General features: G+C 37.3%; 1 protein-coding gene and 1 pseudogene across 2 annotated transcripts; one reads left to right on the forward strand and one right to left on the reverse strand.

Annotated features, from left to right (window-relative positions):
• Positions 1-2,679: 2,679 nt before the first annotated feature.
• On the forward strand, positions 2,680-21,274 carry IFNGR1 (interferon gamma receptor 1). 2 transcript variants are annotated; one of them, XM_039878986.1, is made up of 7 exons: positions 2,680-2,887; positions 11,764-11,878; positions 12,493-12,656; positions 14,190-14,362; positions 16,286-16,475; positions 18,701-18,828; positions 20,315-21,274. In XM_039878986.1, the coding sequence occupies exons 1-7, from the start codon at positions 2,791-2,793 to the stop codon at positions 20,882-20,884; spliced, it is 1,437 nt and encodes a 478-aa protein (XP_039734920.1). In that variant the 5' UTR covers positions 2,680-2,790; the 3' UTR covers positions 20,885-21,274. The 2 variants fall into 2 exon arrangements, with proteins under 2 accessions (XP_039734920.1, XP_039734921.1); XM_039878987.1 differs by lacking the exon at positions 2,680-2,887 and adding an exon at positions 2,899-3,099.
• LOC120615866 (uncharacterized) lies at positions 10,558-10,675 on the reverse strand (annotated as a pseudogene).
• Positions 21,275-21,343: the final 69 nt, after the last annotated feature.

Consider the following 21,343-nt stretch of genomic DNA (forward strand, 5'->3'; position numbering starts at 1 on the left):
GAGACGTCATCTACTGGAAGACTTTGCAAAATATTGAATACTTATTCAATATTAATGGAATGATCAGCACTTGTCCAAGTGTAGTTGTTCTCTTTGGGTAATGCTTATCACAATTCCAGTATTTATATATTAGTGAATGGTAATAAGTGTTAATGGCAAAAGTATAGTTAAGTAGAGGGTACTGTGGCAGTATGCGTAGAGAGGGTAGGGTAGTATTGGCTATAACTTACAGAGTAGTCAGAATTCAGGACCAAATGCTTTAGCCAAAAGCTTTTCAATCTTCCTCCTTTGAAGAGAAACAGGCAGGCATTTTTGCTCTAGAGAAAAGGGAAGTAAATGCACAGTGCCAGGAGACAAAAATGTACAGTTTATGCTGCACACCCTGTCTCTGTTCTCATTCAATCATAGTTCTAACTTCTTAAATTATTTCATTTGGCAGGTTAACTTCCTTCCTCTGGGCTGTGTTGAGTGTAGCTGACAAACTGTATTCTTGTTCCTGAGAAGCACTTCAGTTGGCACTTAGCTCTAGAATTCTCCACCCCTCACATAGGTTTTCTTGGTTTTAAAAATTCACCAGAGGGTATAGTGGGACCGACATATACTTGGATATTCTCAAGCCATTAGGCATTGGAAACTAGCACTGCTTGTTTGCCTTCCGTGTGGCTATATAAGATCTATATATTGAATTTTACAATATATTATACTGATATTTCTCCTACCTCTCTTACTAGCCTGTAACCTCCCACCCCCTAAGTTTTATGGAGGCTAATTCTCCCTTGTCCTTCACCTCATAACATAATTATAATTGTCTTAAGAAAAAATTTCCTTAACACTTAGACTAAGTTTCTCTTTATGCTCCTGTAAATCCATTGCTCTCTTTGATAACAATGACCACAGTTTTGGTAGTTATTTGTGTAATAGCTTGATTAATGCTTGTTTAATCCCTCAGTAAGCTCCACGAAGGCAGGGGCCAATCTGTGTTGCTCAGATCTATATCTCAGTGCATAGCAGTGCTGAGCACATAGTGGCACTCAATAACATTTCATGAATTAATAAATATCTTTAGTTACCAAGTGACTAACACAGTGCCTCAAACAGATTGTCCACTGTGGTGGGCGCTGATTGTGAAGCTCTGCCCAGATTCCCCCTTCAGGAATAGAAGACTTAGGCCCATGCCCTCCCCGCTACTGGGAGCGCTGTTGGCAGAAACCTTCAGCTCTTATCACTCTTTGGAGAATGCCTCAGTTAAATATATGGACAGCATCATGTTCCTTTCCAAGAGTGGTTTGCATCCAATGATTACTCAATGCTGGCAGTTGAAGGCTGAGACATTCATACTAACTCAAGACACCTCTAAAAGGCCATCCCAGTCCTAAGGGGTCATTGAAGACTTTGTTGCAATGGCATCACAGATCAACTTCTCCCTCTGCTCACCAGTCCTGATCTGACTTGTAGCCTTTAGAACCATGAGAAATAAAATTGTTTTTCATAAGCCATCCGATCCATGACACATTGTAATAGCAGCCTGAATGTACTAATATAGTGGGCATCTGCAGTCATCAAACAAAACTTGGCCTAGATGGAGCTAAAGCTTTCCTATTCAAAGTGTGGTCCTAGAGCCAGTGGCATCGGCATTCTTTGTGTATCTTGTTAGAAATGTAGCATCTCAAGCCGCAATCTGAATCATACCTACTGAATCTGAATCTGAATTTTAACAAGATGCCCAGGTGATTCACCTGTACATTGAAGGCAGAGAAGTACTAGCTAAGGGATTTATGAATATAAATAAAACAATCCAGCTAATAATTCCACTCGAGTTTGTGCAGTATTTTTATAAGGGTTTTCTCTCTAAAATTTTGCTAAGCTCTAGTGTAACTATGCATTCTTTCATTCAACAAATACTAATTGAGTGCCGAAGTTTTCAGCTTGCGTTATAGAGGGAGGAGAAAATAAACATCAATATGCCAGTTGTAGAGTGTGAAGGAAGGTGATAAGTGCCATGAAAAAATAGTAGGCAAGTTAAAGAGAATGAGAAGATGGGTTGCAATTCCAAATTTTTGCGTAAGGCCATGGTAAGCAGAGACTTGAAGCAGGTGACGTAGTTAGCTATATGCATATCCAACATAGCTGAAGTGGAAGGGGAGAGACGCAGAATAATAGATGTGGTCACAAAGAAAACGGGTAGATCTTATGATGAGGATGCTTAATAAATACAAATGCAGGAATTAGAGAAGGCACTTAACGGTTATTTCTGTTCTAAACTCTCAGGTTTCCAAATGCCTGGATAGCGAAGTCTAACAGGGTAAAATAATTGTGGCTGGGCTGTTGCCTAGGGCGGAGTTCTGCAATCACGAACACTGAAAAAAATAGGAAGAAGAATCCCGGAAGGTGGTGCCAAGCCGAAAGAACGTAACCTTTGGATCCAAGTTCCTCACAAACCCGTGAGCCCAGGTCACAACCCCAGACTGTCATGCCCATAACGCCGTGCTTCCTCGAAACTGGCCTCTCCTGGCCTTTTAGTCCTAGTCGGGATCCCGCCTCTCGGCTCATGCAGGGTCCCCAACCTGGCTGGCTCCAGCCACCCGGCCCCGCCTCCCCACTCTAGCCCCGCCTCCCCCGTTCTGGCCCCGCCTCCTGGGCGTGGTGGCGTCTCCGAGTCTCGGTCTGGGCTTCACGACCCACGCCCCAGCTCCGCTGCGGGTCTGCGGTGGCGGAAGTGACGCGAGGCTCAGGCCTGAGGGCCGCGCTGGTCGGGACGCTCTCTGCTGCTCGGGGTCGCACCCCGAAAATATGCAGAGCAGAATGGCTCTCTTCCTCCTTCTCGTTGTCATCACGCAGGCCACGAGCAGGGCTGAGATGAGCGCCACGGATCCGGAGCTGTCCTCGGGTACTGTCGCTTGCGGCAGGGTCGCGGCCGGGTGGGGACGGGGAGCAGTGGGGGCCGGGGAGGAAACCGCCCCAGCCAGGAAGCCCCGCCCGGCGGGGCCGCACCCGCATTCGCCCTGGGTGTCGGGTTTCTCGGACGCTCGGGAGCGGCAAGTCCTGTGCGGTTGGCCCCTGGGAAGGCGACTCGGGGTCTCCGCGGTTTGCGCCCTTCAGGTTCCCTTTCCTTCTCCTCTTTTGTTGCTGCCAAAACAACAAAACAAGCCTCTCGGTTCTCCAGTTCTTTTAATGTTTAATTTTTAAATAAGCGAGTTTCTTCAGCATTTGTACACTGTGGCCACAGCTCAAGATTTAAATACTAAACTCTTGAGGACGAGGGTCAAATCCTTAGGATGGACGAGAAGTTGTTCTTTCGTCATCTGAGAATTAAGTGGCAGTAATTGGCCGTTTTGCGTATGTCTGGAAGCGGTGCTCGTGCACTTACGAGTCAGTCTGTCAGGTGGTAGGTCTCTTTGCATAGCTTGGTTCCTGGAAGCATTTTATTTCTGACTGCTGATTGAAATTTCTCAGAAAACAGATGCTGAGATTACGCTTTTCTAAAGTTCGGTGTAATGGTGATTCGGAGCTCTAATAAAATCAGTAAATCTCTTCTGCTAGAGGGATAAACCTAAATTATCAGAAACCCCTTCAATCTTGAGTGTTTCCTCAGTATCCACAGCTAGCAATCGCCTGGAAGGGATCAGGGAGGCCCAACTTCCATCACCCTTGACAAACAGTCTGAAGCCTTGTATTATGTCTTCCTCCGTGAGCTTCTGTTAGGTGTGTTCCATTCGTATCCAGCTCACTGGCTTGTTCTTTAAAAGTCAAGCAAACACTCATTTCCTGGGACAGACATTGTACCAGGTGTTGGATATAGAAAAATTGGAGTTACTCGGTTTCTGCTTTCAAGGATCATAATTATATAGCTAACAGTTATTAAGTGCTGGGCACCATTGTAAGTTCTGATCACATCTCATTTTCACTACAACCCTATAAACTAGGTGCTATTGGTATCTCCATTTATGGATGAAAAAGTGAGGCATATGGAGGTATGCCCAATTTGTAGAGAAGTCTCTGGGTACTCGGTGGGCAGCCTGGGAGTTGGGCTCCAGAGTCCCAGGTTCTTTACTCTGCAAACTGCCATTCCCTAGGACAAGTTAGTCATCCACAAGGGCAGTTGTAGTACATTGTGATAAGAGCTTGAATTTAATGCACAGGCTGTTTACTGGAAAGCAAGACAGGGGTGCCTGGCTCTGACCAGGGGAGTCAGAAAGATGAGAAGATGACCCCAGAGTTGGAACTGGAGGTGCAGAGAGACTTGTGTGTGCATAGGAAGAAGTGTGAAACAGCATGTCGAATGAGTGGAATATTAAGCATTTTACTGTAGAATGTGTGTGTGAGGATGCAGGGGCAGATAGGAAGGGCGGAGAGGTAGGAACCAATTAATGAAGTGCTTCCTTACAGTCAAGTGTAACAGCAAAGGATAGAAACACAGCTTTGGCTGACTTAGGCAAAAAGAGGAATTGATCAGTCTAAGCAAGACTGAGAGTCTAAGCAAGAGTTAAACAGAAAGGTAGAGATGCCAGCTAGGCCTCAGGAAGCTCAACTAGGAAGTCAAACTGCCAAGACTCTCTATTTTTTAATACTAACTCTGAGCACTGACAGCTTTCTTTAGTTGGCAGGAATTATGGATGTTGACAGCTTTGATTTTGACATCTTGCAGCTTCTTCTATCTTAATCCCAGAGGAAAGCTCTGATTTGTCCGGCTTGGGTCAGGTGCCAGCTCACATGGGAAGGACATTGTCGCAGGGGATGGTGGTAGGAGAGTTCCTAGAAGAGAAATAATGTACCTGAAAGTACAGGTGCTGTGTCAACAAAATAATATGATCACTGTACCTTGCTCAAGTCAGTGGGCAGCCATTGGATTATTTTAAGAGGAGAAATGATTTTATGTAGGGTCAGAATTGCTATTTAGAAAAACCATTCATCTTATAAAATAATTACGGGGTAGAATCAACTAGAGAGGTTAATCAGGTCGCTGTTTAAGTGTGGGAGGAGTTGATGAGGTGACTTGATGTGGAAGAGAGGAAGAGGATGACTCAGGTTCTTCATTCAGGCAGAATATTAAACCAGTGCCAGGCTCTTCCCGTACAGGGCCCTCCTAAGCATGGCACCTCTTGTGACTGCACAATTTGCTGCTCATCCTTGAAGCAGGTCCTGGGAGTAGAATTGCCTGCATGTTCCCCATGGAAAGATCTGCTATGACCTCAGTATGCCAGCATTTTCTAAACACAAATGTCGGCAACACACCCTCCCCTTTTTTTCAGTGTATTTTCAGTACAGTTATCTAGTTTTTTCAGTACATTTCTCTAGCTTTTGTTGTGTTCCCAATGCTTTTAAAGTTATGCTTTTAAAGTTATTTTAAAACGCAAACTCTCCAGAGAGTAGGAGGAAAACCCACAGGGACAGCCTGCTTCTGGCTCTTGGTTAGCTTCCCTGTCTCTCCTGCTTGGCACTTAATACACAGTCAGTGTGTTAACTCTTACTAGTGCTGGGTTTGACTGTGTATTTGGAAGTTCATCTTAGATGAGGGGACCTAGTAGGAACAGGGAAACAGGCAAGAGAATATAGCCAGCCTCTGAAAAATCCAAGTGGTTGGGAATGTATTATATTACAGTTGGAGGCTTTCATTAATATTTAAGTGAATTGATATGGAAATAAGTCCATGTGCGCCATCTAATAAGTAGTGTTTCACTGTTCATACACTTTTACATATAAAAGTAATATAAATCTTTCAGTGAATCAGTGCCTGCTAGTGGCTGCCTTCTCCCAGTTTGCTTTTCCCACTCTGTAATATCTGAAGAGCAGACTGCCCTCGAGCACAGACGTGGGGCTCTTACTTCACCTTCTCTACTTTTTCAATGGGTGCTTCTACTCATGCTCCGACTTTAGGATAATGCTCTGGGTGTGTTTAAATTTTTCATTATTTCCTTAAGATTCTATTTTTATTTATTATAGAGATTCCAAATATTTAAGATTATTTTAATTGTATTTATGGCACAGGTATTATTAATTTTCTTTTTCATTTTATTCTGATGCGTGATTCATATGGACTTTGAAAGTTCCGTATTTCATTTCTGTATAAAAGAATACCTAAAGTAGCCCATTTAAAGAGCTATCTTATAAATTTGGCAGCACACAGCAATAGTGCAGTTGTTGTATGAACTAGATGAATAATTATTGGTTCCATTTTAATTAGACAGACAATCAGAATAAGAGTTGAACCAGAATTAAATGAATTCCTGACAAGAAGGAATCAGTTTACTTGTCATTTTCTTATTAAGGGAATGTCTTTATTTTGGATTATCATAATACATAGTAACCTTAATATGAAGTATTCATTTTAGTCTTATCTATTTTAAAGAAATGATTTATTTGAATACATTGTTCATATTTTGCAGTGGCCATCATTTAATTGTGACAGTATAATAAATCAGGCGAAATTACTTGAAGCAGGTGCTTATGAAGTCATCAGAAAACAATTATCTCCAATTCCTATTTACATATGGAGGTTGCTTTCCCCATATTTTATTAAACTATGCCAAAAATGACACTTAAGCAGCTTTTCTTAATTAAAACCAACAAAACTTTACATATTGTCAAGTCTTTAGATAAGTTTTCTAAGCCTTTGTTCTCACCAGTAAAAATATGTATAATAATATTACGTCCCTCATAGGATGGTTGTGGTGCTTAACTGAGATAATGCGTAAAAAAGTTGAGCACATTCCTTGTCCTGTAGTAAATGTATAATATATGCTAGTGATTGTCATTCAATTATGAGCACCATTATTTTAACAAATATATTTTATAATATTAAATTATTTTAGTTATAGATGAGAAATTTGTGTTGGCTTAAAAAAAACTCATCTATATGAGGAATTTAAATAGACTTAGCACCTAATATGTTCTATCACCTTTTTCCTGAAAAGGCCTTTTTTATTTTTTCAGTTCCTAAAGTATTTCTCAACTTAGAATGACTCAGTCCAAAAGGATGTTAGTCTTGAGAAATGACTACTGGTCCAGTTAGAATTTATTGGCATGCCAAACAAACCCAACTAGATGAAATTGGTTAAACAGGAGCAAGAATAAAATCCTGCATTTTACGTCAGTAAATTGGTCGAGCAGGTATTTATTGGATAAGCCCTAACTTGGTGGTGGTTTGAGTAAAAGATCTGGGGGATTTTGTCAATTATAAGTTCAGTATAAGCCACTATTCCATATGCCTATCTCTTAAAATAAGAGAAGAAAGAAAGTATTTCATTCACATCTGTTGCATCGCTTCTGGGCTCCACATTTTAAGAGAGCGAGTGATAAACCAGAATAGGTCCCAAAGACAGACAAGGATGAGAGAAGACTGTGGGGACACTAGGGGTCTTGACCCAGCTGAGAAACTATTATATAGAAGGTAAAATAGACTGGAAGCGTTTTAGGTGTCCTCACTCAAACTCTTAGTTTTGAAACTATCTTTTTCTGCAGGTGTAAGAATATAGTATGGGGATGTGATGTACAACGTAATGACTATAATATTACTAGATGGTATATTCACAGGATGCTAAGAAGGTAGATCCCAAAAGTTCTCATTACAAGGAAAAAGACATTTGTTTTCTCTTTTTTTTCTTATATCTATATGAGATGATGGATGGTAACTAAACTTATTTTGGTTATTTTGCAGTGTATATAAGTCAAGCGATTAAGACATACACCTTAAACTTATACCATGCTGTAAATCATATGCCAATAAAATGAAATTAAAAAAATTTAAAAAAGAAAATAATGTAGTAGAAAATAGACTGTTTTTCCATTACTCTCATAAAGCAATGGATATGTGATTCCTGAATTTCAAAACCCTGAAATATAGGAAAGTTTCAATGAAAAAACTTTTATGAACACTTGAAACATCATATGTAAGAATTCTCTTAAATCTGTAGGACACTACTACTTGCTAAGAGAAAAAGTTGGAAAGAATTAAGAAAAATAGACATTTTGTCTATACTAGGAAACTATTCAAGAGTTAGAGATCATGACCATAAATATATTCTGAAAAAAAAATGCAAAAGTCTTGATATGATATTTTTCACTTTATCTGTCTGGATTTCTCGTGACATTTCGCACTTTGCAGTGTAAGAAGAAACTTTTGTGAAAATATCCATGGCCTTGCATCTTTAACATGAAGAGAGTGTTAGATCTCTTTTAAGAGTCATTCATTCAGGAAAGGGTCTGGATGCTTTAACTTGGAGCATTTGTTTTGGGGTTATGTCAAGTGACTTGAAATCCACAAAAACAACTTAATTCCTGGCCCCTTTATGCTTCTTTTTGCTCCTCAGTTTGCCCTTCCCATAGAGGCAGATTGTCCAATGGTGTCTACAGAGTATGAGCTCTGTTCTGCCGTAGATGACACATATTCCAGACAGTCTTTTTATGCTATTGTGTTAAAATCAGTGGAGCACTCCTGTGGCTGTCACTCTTTCAGTAGAGGCACAGGTGCTTTTGGCAGTTACAAGGTGTAGCACAGGTCGTAGCCCTTACTTCTTTCACCATCCATGCAGAGGAAATCTGAAATTGTCTGTAGTTGTTTGTGTCCTCCTTCACTCTCCCCTCTCCAGGAATTATTACAAAGCTGTTCTTGCTGCTCTGTGTTTTGATCTTTTGTGACATCCTCATTGCCCCGTTGAGTGTACTGCTTCAGTACTTGCTGCTCTTTGTGGATATTTTCTGTCCCCTCCTTTGCTCTTTTTTTATATACTGTGTCATCTCATTTATCACCAGGAAACAGTTGGCTGTAACCAGAAACTCTTTTTTTTCCTGCATTGTAATGGAATGTTATGAAAAACTGATTTTTTTCTCCTGTGTCTAGTTTTGTTAAATCCTCAGGTGTTCTGAAGAGTTCTAGGAAGCAGATCTTAAAATAGCTAAAGTTTTCTCTGGTTAGTATACAAATATAATGCACCAAATAACTCTGAACTCATTTCCAAAGACAACATGAGTTACAGAAAACTATGGGCATTTTAAAGAGATGGAGAGATCTGTAAGATTATTTTATTTTGTGAGATACTCTAGTAGGATCTTTCTTTAAATTCCATACATAATACTCTCTTACTGTTTATACATGTTTTCATTTATATAAGGTAAATTTATTATAAATGTAAGTTTGCTGTAAGCCCTAGTTATTTTAATCTGAATATGTAACAATTTAAACTTAGGTTACAAAATTCTGACATTTAATGAGAAACTACTCATATCTATTATGTCATTTTGGTAAGATGACAAAAGCAGTTGTCTAATAACCGCATGGTTTCTCGTCTGGTGGCATGAAAACCACAAGTTATATCTTTTGGTGTAAATATTTAAAAGTTTCTCCTTTAATCTTGTAGTAATTTCTGTCTGTAATAATCCATCAAAAGCTCTTCCTCCTGACACCTGTCTGTCTTGATTACTTTGAAAGCTACGATTTAAGTCCTTGTCTTAGTTTAACCATGTCAAGCTTTTACTTAAATTATGAGAAATATGATTTGATTCACATTAAAAACTAATCTAATGTTGTACAAATCTTCTATTGTTTGTGGTTTTATAATACATGATTCAGTCCTCTCTTAAATATAAATGCACTTTGTTCGATATTCCAGGATTTAGATTGACTTCTATATGCCATTTCCTCAAATACAGGAATTTCAGATTGAGTATATACAGTTAAAATGTCCATCCTACTGGGAATCATTTTTTAAAAGGAAGAGAAGCACTCATCATTATTGGAAATTGGAGGAAGGTGGATCCTTGTCATGCAGTGGCAGAAAGCATGGCTACACTAAGAAATGTACCTGGTGACCAGTGTGACCTAGCTAAGGAGGTTTCCACGCAAAGTGTTGAAGGTGTTCTGTGGTTTCTTCTTGCTTCTAGTAAATGCAAGACTAGAGAGAGTAATCAAGGGAAGGATTGTTAAAAAGAAAACAGGACCTACTGGTTTGAAAATTCTCAGCCTCTGGAAAAGCAAAAGATGCTAAAATTAAGAAGTGGCTTCTGAAGGAAGTTCAGATTCATTATATGAGTTTTCCATGCATCAACTACCGCTCTTATCTGGTTGCAAAATTCTGTTTATATGCGTGATCGTTATTTGATATCAAGGTTGAATTGAACTGGGTGCCTTTTATTTCCACCTCAACCATAGATTTTAAGCTATTCGAGACTACGTTGTTTCAGGTAGTCCAAGTACAAACCTACCATAGAAAAAGGAACCCTATTAAGCAAACCTCAGTCTACTCCACTGTACCCTGTGTAGTAGGTGTTTCCTTTAACAGTAAGCAAATATCTTATGTGTGTGAAATTAACACCTCACTTGACAGATGAGGAAATCTGAAGGAAATATTTAATAGCATAGCCAAGAAAGAATCCAGATTTTTTAAAGTCCAAACCAGGGAATATTTTTCTTTTTCTTTTCTTATTTATGTTTTTTTTTAATAGTTTCTTAAATTTTTTATGTTTGTTTGTTTGTTTGTTTATTTATAGATGAGGCAACTCTTGGTTGGCCTCACAGATTGCAAGGACCTTGTCAGCTTACAATCCCTTATTTTTTTATTTTTATGCCTACAGCACCTGGTCTTCCTAGGTGGTCTCCCATCCAAGTACTAACCAGACCCGACCCTGCTTAGCTTCTGAGATCAGATGGGATCGGGCTTGTTCAGGGTAGCATGCCATAGATGGGATATTTTTCTTATTAGAGCAGTCTACTTGATCAAAACCTGAGTGATCATCATTATCATCTGGGGTGCTTTAAAAAATATACTTTGGGCTCTCTCAGAATTTTTGAGGAGGATGGTAAGTTATGATTGGAAGCCACTGAACTGTGGCCACATTGCTATTCATTTATTTATTTTAATTGTATGAGTAAATCATATTTAATGGAGTTTTCCATTTTCGGTCTTCTTATTATCTGTACCTTCATTTATAAAGAAGGGAAGGAAGCGGGAGGAGGGAGGGAGAGGAAAAGAGGAAGGGAGGAGATGTGCATGTGTGTTCAATTTCCCAAGGGATGATGGACAACAACTTTTTACACTGCATGGGGGAGGGAAGGGATGGCTACTTTTAATAACTAGATTACGGTTTTGGTAACGTCTGATGACAAGATGTTAAAGTGACTTCTGCCTGTTCCCTCATGTGGCTCACATCAACAAACGTTTTTCTGAAATGGTTTAAAAGAGCAAAGGCAAGAAAAAATATTGGGTATGTTTTGTAAAAAGTCCTGCATACGCCAGCAAAATGTTGATATAGCTGGTCAGTAGTTCCTTCAGCCAATCATTAGGCATCTATTCCTGTGCAATAGAAAAGGTTTTAAAAGATGTGTAATTCTGTGGGGTGTAGGGTTGAGAGCCTGGCTAGTATTGTAGAGTGAAATTGGCCACCTCTTTTTTAGCCAGATCTTCCCTTGACTTCGAATACAATTGGTGTTATCAAATATGGAAAATCCTAGCAATTAAATGAATTGAGGATTATTGTGCATTTATTTTAGAAACGCCTAAAACATTATAGGAATTTATTGCCTCATATTCGTGTTTCCTTTCTATCACAGTGTTGTTGCACTAATTTAAAATGAATCAGAACTCTTCTACACATTTTTCAATAAAATTAATTTTTAGAAATCTAATTTAAATAATTTTATTATCTAGTCTGGTGAATTTTTGTTTTCCTTCAAAATATATGTTTGGTTAACATGGCTTCTTATAATAAGGTTTTCTAGTGTTAATGTTAATTTCTTACTATTGTCCATTATACTTTTGGAATCTCTTACAGTGCCTCTACCAACCAATGTTAACGTTAAGGCCCACAACTTGAATACTGTCGTATCTTGGGATTACCCAATGCCACAGCAGACGCTTGTTTTTATTGTCCAGGTAAAGATCTACGGGTGAGTGTTACTCTCTTACACTTTTTATCGTTTTTGTCTGGGTCTTTGCACATTCCATAGGCTCGTTGTTTTCTTCCGTCATCCTTCCTTCGCATGTGGCAAAACTTCCTGAACAGCTTGCAGACGTCTAGAAGCACCAAGGATGCAAATTAGTTCTTTTCAGAATATTTCCTGCCACTTAGTTTTTTCCTGTCAAAATTGAAGTAGACAAGTATCACTAACTTCAAAGATTTTAAGGCACAACTAATAAAACTTACAGTTCTGTATTAAATAAGTAATCGTGTCTTCCTATAGTGTATATGTAATGTGTTGGATTCTGTAATTAAGTAATGATCATGTTAATGGAATCTGAAGTTGCTTAAAGAGCAAATGTGGAATGTGGTTTGTACAGGTCTTATCATTTGAATTGAGCCTCTTTATTATAAAGGAATTTGTAGTACTTCTCACCAAAAAGTAAGGGCTCCCTACTTATTCTAGCTTCTCCATCCTGTTCTTATTCAGCTCTTTCTACCGGCTCCATACTGTGAATCAAAAGCAAAGCATCGATAGAGATGGTTGAAGTTTATATATTAATAAAAGTTACCTTTATGTTTCTTTATTCCTCTTCATTTTAGTGAGACAACGTGGATTGATGCCTGCAAAACCTCTGATTATTACTGTAATATCTTTAACAAGATTCCTGATCCATCAATTCCTTTATGGGCCAGAGTTAAAGCTAGGCTTGGACAAAAAGAATCAGCCTATGTAGAGTCCAAAGAATTTATTTTGTGCAAACAAGGTGAGTAGAATATATACATGTCTAAATTCCAAACTTGAAAATACTTACACGTCTTTTGTATATATTTGCTTTTATTAACAGTTCCTAAAAATTATTACAATATCCAAGAAACATTTGCAGGAATTTAGGGAGTTCATGTCTTCCTTGTCTCTCAAGCCCCACAAAATAGGACTAAGAGGTGCCCGTTGCTCGGCCCCTACTAAACCATTACAGTTTTACTCCATACAAATACAGATCAGTGCTGCCCACCTAGACTCTGTAGCACCCTTCTTCTCCCTGTCTTCTCTGTTATTCCTTTCTGAGTTACATTCAGTAAGGACTTTGGCAGCTGCTCTCATTCTTCCTCTCTGCCCCAAATCTTCAAGACCTGTGGGAATTTTAATACCAACTTCATACATTAAAACAATTTTAGAATTCCGTAATCTCTTCAGCCCCAGTGATTTTTTTCAGCTCTGCGTGCTTCCAGCATCCCATTCCCATGTATACTTGATCTTTGTTATTACTTCAGGCTGTAGGATCTTCAGTGCCAATCCCTCTTTTCTGACTAACATCCTACCTTGTAGCTCTCAAACCCTCACTCCAGGGTAAAAGAATCCTTTAGTCACTTGACTCCTCCCTAGTCTTCTAGTCCTTCTATGCTTTGACTTCCAGCTTCATTTCCTCCTATTTTATTCAGCTTCATGCTTCATTACTTCAACCGCTGCCTTGTTCTCCTCCTGCTTTTCAGATTGTGCCTACTTGGTCCTTTCCATAGCCCTTTCTCTACTTGCCTTTGAAATAGTTTTATTCCCTAGAGTTCATGCCTTTGCCGGTAGAAAGAGCTGATACTTATACCATCCATATGTCAGATTTTTCCCACATGGATTTGTCAAAGGCATACTATGTGCCAGAAAGTATGTTAGCCCCTGAGGATACATTGGTGAGTAAAAGCAGACCTGCCTGGCACTTGGTAGCTGTGCAGTAAATAAGTGAAGAGTAGATAAATGGTTCATCAGCAAAGTGCCAAACATCAGACACATAAATATTTGTTGACCGAATGAATATCTAGTTCTGATTTTCACAATAAAAAATGAATATTTTAGCAAGCTTTTATGTAGCCTTCGTACCAGACATCCATAGATGTTGGAGATACAAAAAGTTTCGGTGAGGGTTCAAAGATAAATGCCTTTCCTGAAGTGGTTTTTTTAGAAAACCATTTTTAAAAAATCTACAGAACCAAAGATAAAAGAAAAAAATAACTTGAGGTTTTTTACATGACGAACTATTTTTTTTAGCACTAGAAATGAATTTAAACTGTTGAAGAGGAGTTTAGGTAAGAATACTTCTTTCCTGAAGAGATTTATTAAACATCTCTTTATTAAGGACGCAGAATGTCTTCTAGATCTTTTTGAAATGGTTTAAATGTGGTTCTGCTTTAGAACAAAAAAAAAAATAGTAGGTTGATTGATTCCGGTAATTTTATATAGTGTACTCTAAAGTTCCAGGGCTAGTACTGATTTTACTTCTTTTTTGTCTTCTTCGCTGCCAACCCAGGGGAAGTTGGACCACCTAAACTGGATATCAGACAGAAGGAAGACCATATCATTATTGATATATATCATCCTTTAGTTATTGTAAATGAAAAAGAGCTGGGAGTCATATATGATGAAGAAACTACTTGTTATACATTCATGTACAATGTGTGTGTGAGAATAAATGGAAGTGAGGTATGTGTTTCTATTTCATCTTTTTCAAAATGGAAATTTTTCTACCACTAGTGTAAGTCGTTTATGTGTATAGTATAAGAAAGTAGAATGCTTCTGACTATTCAGGCAAGACTTGTGGATCCTAGGTTTTGGTAAAAAAAAAAAAGAAATATGTGAATGCTTTTGAAGGGAATTGATGTTGGAGTTGATCACTAACACTGGCCAAGTGAACACATTTAAATTTCTTCTTTGCCTTGTTTAACAGCACAGCCCTAATCTAGGATTTTAACCTATAATGTTTTCATTTTTCTACTAGTAAGATAAGGATCATTTTAATCTTTTCTTCCTCATTGGTAGTAATGATAAATAATATGAAGCTCTAATTGGAGTCATTGCTTTTGAAAGAAAAAGCTTAACAGTACTACTATGGAGATATAATTAAATTCTGGCACTGGTATACAGACCACACTCTGATTGGAATTATTCTGTTCCATCCATTCTCCACAGCGCTGCCATTCCTTTATTTAACGATACTTGTCAAGCATGTGCTCTGTGCCTTTTGGCACCAGGAGAAAGCAGTAGACAGAACAGACAAATCTCCAGTGATATTTTGCTATAGAGAAGAACAAAGCAGGGCAGAGGTACAGGCAGCAGGGCAGGAAGCAGTAGTGATTTTCAGTATGGTGGTCAGAGCAGGCCTCATGGGGAAGGTGTTACTGGAGCCAGGGCTGGAGGAGGTGAGCTCTGTGGGTAATGATGGGGAGTGTTTCAGGGAAAGACCCTAGCAAAAGGACACTGGGCAGGTAAAGGGAACAGCAAGGCTGCACAGAGTATGGAAGCAGCTGAGGTCAGAGAGGTCATTGGGAGCTACGTGTCTTTGGGCATTGGAGGGATCTAACTTTTATTCCAAGTGAAATGTTGTACATCTAGAAAGATTTAAGCAGAAGAGTGACATCTGATTTAGGTTTTAAAACATCACGTTGATTGCTAGCAGAGTTGTCGTTCTAAAGTTCAAATCTAACCATATTACTTCACTGCTTAAAACCCTGTAACAAATCCCCATCAGCTACAAAATAATATCTAAATTCTCTTTCATGGCATGGCCTACAAGGCCTTCATGGTTTGGCCTTTGCATCCTTCCCAGCTACCTGTCTGCCCATTCCTTCCAACCTTATTTTCATTCATTCTTTGGTGAATTGCTTGCAGTTCCCTGTAAGTAACGAATGTCCTCCTCCTTCACCTTTTTCCTTTGGCAAATTTCTGCTCATTCTTCAGTATTCTATTGGTGTATTATCTCCCCTTTGATATCTTCTCTGATACTGTAAACTATTTCCTCATCTATAGTCTGGTGATTCCTGGTTCCAGATAGCAGTGTTTTGCCATACTCATTACTCCCTTGCATTTCTTTCATATCTCTTCTATACCCTGTGGTCAGTTATTTGAGGTCAGGCACCACTGTCCTGCCTTTGTGGTCTTCAGGCCCTAACACAGGTGAGCCATGAACTTGGCTGGTTGAACGAATGATAAACTCCCAGAGACTGCTTCAATCCCTTCTATGTATTACCACCAAGAGATTCTACTTAATACCCTTATTATTCTTCATAAAAGATGCTTTTATCTCTCACCAGCTAAGTTTCTAGCACTATAGAAATAGGACTAATGAACATTTGTTGACTTAACAACTAATAGTGAACATTCCTGCTCTTTGAGTTTTTAAATTTATAACTTCTATAAAGAACATTTTAACAGATACATAGCATCATGCTGTGTCAAAGTAACAAACTGACTTGTTATTTGATATTAATACTATTTTTAGACTTGTTCAACATTCATCATATATGTGTTTTCTCCAGGTGTTTGACTGGTATAAACATGGTGATTTGGGGGAGAGGGGCAGATTAAAAGGAGCCATGCATTTTCATTGTGTTTTTTTTTTCCATGCAGAACACAAATAGAAGGTACATGCAGAAAGAAGATGATTGCAATGAGACTCAGTGCCATTTAAGTATTCCAGTGTCCTCACTGAATTCTACGTACTGTATTGCAGCAGAAGGAATCTCAGACACATGGTCTGTGACAACTGAAAAATCCAGAGAACTTTGTATCACCATTTTCGACCATAAGAGCAAAGAAAGTAAGTTCATACTATTTTCCCCTAAATATAAGAAGTGATAACTAACATAGGTTAATGTGAAAAGAGACAGTTTGCAATTTCAGTAACTCTCTGCTCTTTTAAGAATAAGTCCACTTCTCAGGCATAAAAAGATACAAAACAACCAATTTGGGAAGCCATGACACAGGAAAGAAAGAAGTATAATAAACACGTTAAGTATAAAATTATGTGCATAAACGTCTGCATTTCAGGATTATGCACAGCAATCTAAGTCAATTTATTACTTTAATATAGCAAGATGTTATATATTCATTAAGATGTTTATAATGTGAACTGGATAGCCCTAGAAATTAATATTCAAAAATAAATATAGGTTAATTTAAATAATGGATTATGGGATACAACGTTTTAAAATAATTTTTGTTTCATCTTTTCATTGTGTGTGGGGGATATATATATAATAAATAGAACTTTAGAACTGGCATTCTCAAGTGTCAGGTATGGTAACAAAAATTTGGGCCTTTGAAGTTTTGAAATTTAAATGTTCATTATTTAAATAATTTAAAAAATATAAAAAGCCAGAAGAAAATAAAATTATCTGTAGTTCTACCATCCAAACAAATTCTTGGTTACTCACAGTTCGGTGGGTTTTTTCCCCGTCCTGTTTTTCTCTTTTTCTAATAACCATGACCATATTGTATAGTATATATAATTTTCTATACTGCATATATTATAAATATTTAAGCATATATTATAAATGTTTTCCATATTTCACATAATTTATTAATATTATTTTTAATATATGTAGAATATTTCATCATGTAGAATGTATTATATTTAATGTTCCCCAATTTTTGGACTTTTAGATTATTTATAGATTTTCTCTATGATAAATCATGCTTTGATGACTGTTTATACACACACACACACACACACACACACACACACACACACACACATATATAAACACACACACACATATATTTTTTCAATTGTTAGGATGTTTTTAGAATATATTTCCTAGGTTAAAAATGTGCAAAAATTTTATCATACAAATATCTTTTTGAAGAATGGAAATTAGACTGAAGAATCAAACCAAACACTTAAAATTTAATACTAATATTTTTTAGGCCATTATACTAGAGTTTCAAATAGATGACTTAAAATAATGCAGTGCATTTTATTCCAATTTCCTTTATGCTATTCGAAAAATAAAATCTTACTTACAAAATTTAAAAATAACGCCACTACCCCACATTTAATTTAAAACAACACCCCGAATTATAAACTGGACGGATATTGTGGCCACATGGTGGCAGCACAGTGGTTCCTAGCAGCCTTCCCATCTGCCTGATGAGTGCTCCTAATCCAGTGCTGGCCTAGTTCAGTTATGTAGTTATTTTTATCTTTTACTATTATAATTTGTTTTCACATCCTGTAATAGGTGTGATACAAGCATTCATTTAGTAGTAACTTCCAGAATTACTATTCCAAAGAAGTAACTGGAATAGAGATTAAAGGTAATGAAATGGCATGAAGGAAGCCAAACACCACCATAACATACAGAGTACTGTTGATTTGGAAGAGAGGACTGTGAAAAAGAATACTGAAGATTGTGCTGTGAAAATAAAAACAGCATTAGAAAAAATGCACAACAGCGATTATAGATGTATAATCTCTATTTTATATTCTTTCTATCTGGTTTGGGACTTTATTCCTGTGCAACTTCTCCTCTATATCTGTGTGCATATGTGTACATCTGTATATCTTTATAAGTATTTGTATTCTTGAAATATAAAATGTAACAAAATTCTGAGGAGTGAGACTAACTTATTCTACGAGTTCTGGACATTACCAGAATTTATTTCTAATGAGCTATATTTTTTAAATTCTTCTTTTCCCTCTTTAAATGAGAGAAAAAGCAGAACTCTTGAAACACCTTATATTTGGGGCCGTAAGGAAATTGTTGTGAAAAAGCTATTTTAAACATATTGTGTCATGAAAGTATAGTTGCAGAAAGTTTAGAATTGTGGAATTGCAAAGAGTCATGTTGCTATCTAGGACAGGGACCTAATTTTTTGCTCATCTCTCCTGAGTTCAGTGTCAGTGTTCCTTAACACCATTTCCTTATTAATTACCTGATGTGTAAATCTATTAAAGAATAGCTCTAAGACTTTATAACTAATTGATGGATATAGCAGTATTTCATCTTAATTCTAATTTGTGATTTTTTCCCCTTTTTTTAGATTCATTTTGGATTCCAATTGTTGCTGCTTTCCTAGTCTTTGTAGTAGTTATCCTTCTAGTTGTATGTTTTCATATTAAGAAGATAAAGCCATGTAAGAAAGAAAGCATCATGTTACCCAAGTCCTTGGTAATGTATTTAAATATTTTTCTTTAATTATATATACTAAAATGTTAATTTGGACCTTTTGGATAGTTTCTTAAAAATCTTTTTAAAAGTAGAATGATATTCAGCAATATGTCACCTACCATAAATCACTCCATCTACCACACATCCAAAACCATGTATTTTTCACTACGCACTAGGTACTTTTTGATGCATGTGGCAAAAATTAGATGAGTCTGTTAAAGAACTTAAAGTCTAGTGGGAGAAAAGGATGAGTATTCAGTGGGTGTACGGGTGTACGATGGGATAGGTTCAAAAACAGAGATTTATATACATGTGAGTGAAGACTTTGTTGACTTTTTTGGAGTGGGGGTTAATCGTGACTTTTCCAGAGGCAGTGATGCCTGAGCAGTCTTGAGGGACAAATAGGAGTTTATTCAGGTACTAAGAGACAGTATGCGCTAAGGCCCAGCATCAGAAAAGCCTGGGTTTTGAAAAATTGCAAGTATAAAAACACTTCATTATGATTGGAGTGTAGTAGGAAAGATGACCAAAAGTGAGACTAAACTAGAAGTTTGACATTTTAACGTCTATGTTTAAAAGTCTTTGTATGGTGAAAAGAATAGTTAAAGGCTAATAGAACGGTAACTTTTTGAATCAAATACGGCAGGAATAATATCTGATATGCAAAGGGCACATTTAAATTTATTATGAATCTGCTACATTTCAGTCAAGTAAATAAGAATTATCAACAAAGGACAATTCACGTATGAATTATAATACTCGTCCGTATTAGTAATTAAGCAGAAAGCAAGTTCGTATTATGCCATTTTACACCCACTAGAGAAGGAAAAATAAACCTGAATATTCAGGAGTACCAGTAGTAGTAGAACTGGTATAGACTAGTAAAAAGCCTTACAGCCCTGGTGGGAAGGTAAGCATACAATGGATATACAGTGTCATAGTTCCATAAACATGCCACACCTTCGGACTTAGTAATTCTACCCTTCAGAATTTATTCTAAAGTAATTTCATGAGTAAAAAGATCTGTAAGAATGTTTATTTCAGCATGTTCTGTAAATAGTAAAAATAGAAACACTTTAACATCTACTGTTAGAGAAATTATTTAATCATCAGTATAAAAAATTATATGAGCCTATGAAAATTATAATGAAAATGATAATTATGAAGGCATATGGTAAAAATATAAGTAGCTGTACTCCCATTATAAGTGTAACGTGCATACATGTGAAAGGCAATTCACAAAAAGCAGCATATATTAGTGAGATAGTAACTTTTTAAAAATCCTTGTTTTTAATCTTAACATAGTATACTTTCATTTGAAAGAAAGAAAAGGCAACCACCAGATTTTATTATGCTATTATCCTAAATATGCCATTTAGTGGTAAATTTCATTGTCCATTATTCTTAGACTGTTTTTGTTTTTGTTTTTGAGGATAGGCAAATTTAGTAATTTATTATTTTTAACCATTGATTTCTCTTCCCTTAGCTGTCTGTGGTAAAAAATGCCTCTTTCGAGGCAAAATCTGAATCAAAATATATATCGCCCATCACCTATGAACCCATTGTTCCTGAACATGAGAAGGTGGAAGAGCAGTTGTCTCCAGCAACAATTTCAAGTTCACATATCAAGGACGATCCAGCAAAAGTAGAGCACAGAGAAGATTTTTCTAGTGAAACAGAAGTGGTGACCATCGAAGAGAATACCCCCGACACGGCTCCTGGTAGCCCTCTGACCCCAGTGAAGAGAGACGATTCTGTCCATTCAAGTAGCAACCAGTCTGAACCCTGCAGCGTTGCTTTAAACTCTTATCACTCCAGAAGTGGTTCTGATAGTGGCGTTGTAGAATCGGACACTTTCTTATCTGACTCAGAATTTCCTCCAAATAGTAAAACTGAAGTAAAGACAGGAAGACAGGAGTCCACAATGCTCAGAAACACTACCACCTCCTTTGGTTACGATAAACCACACGTGTTAGTGGATCTGCTTGTAGACGAAGGTGGTAAAGAGTCCTTGATTGGTTATAGAGTCACAGCAGATACCAAAGAGTTTTCATAAGATCAGCCAGCATGTACCAATGTGGAAGGATCTCCTTGTCCTGAACAGTTTTTCTGCTTTGATTTCATGAAAAGATCATGATTTCAGATATTGTACCTTTATGGATAGTAATCAAATGAAGGACCTTGATTTAGATAAAAGTGTAAAGAGCTAGCTTGGTACTGTCACAAGTGGTCTAAAAACCTCAAAGACTTTTTTGAAAAATGAACTTGTCAACGTCTGAACCTTTCCATATAGATAGGTTAGCAGTAATAGTGAACACTCTCTAATAACCCTGCTTCCAATGATAGTAGATGATGCCCAGGGTCCTTTCTAAGCATATCAAGAAATATAATGGATTTGTTTTCTTCTCTGTGCTTCTATATGTTTTTTGTTTTTTGGATTTTTTTTTTTTTTTGGTAAATTTAGAGTATTTTTAAGTGCTTACTTTCAGAAGAAATTCTGAAATCTTTTCAAGTT

The sequence above is a fragment of the Pteropus medius genome, unplaced genomic scaffold (genome assembly GCF_902729225.1).
Source record: "Pteropus medius unplaced genomic scaffold, Ma_sr-lr_union100, whole genome shotgun sequence".
NCBI classification, from domain to species: domain Eukaryota; kingdom Metazoa; phylum Chordata; class Mammalia; order Chiroptera; family Pteropodidae; genus Pteropus; species Pteropus medius.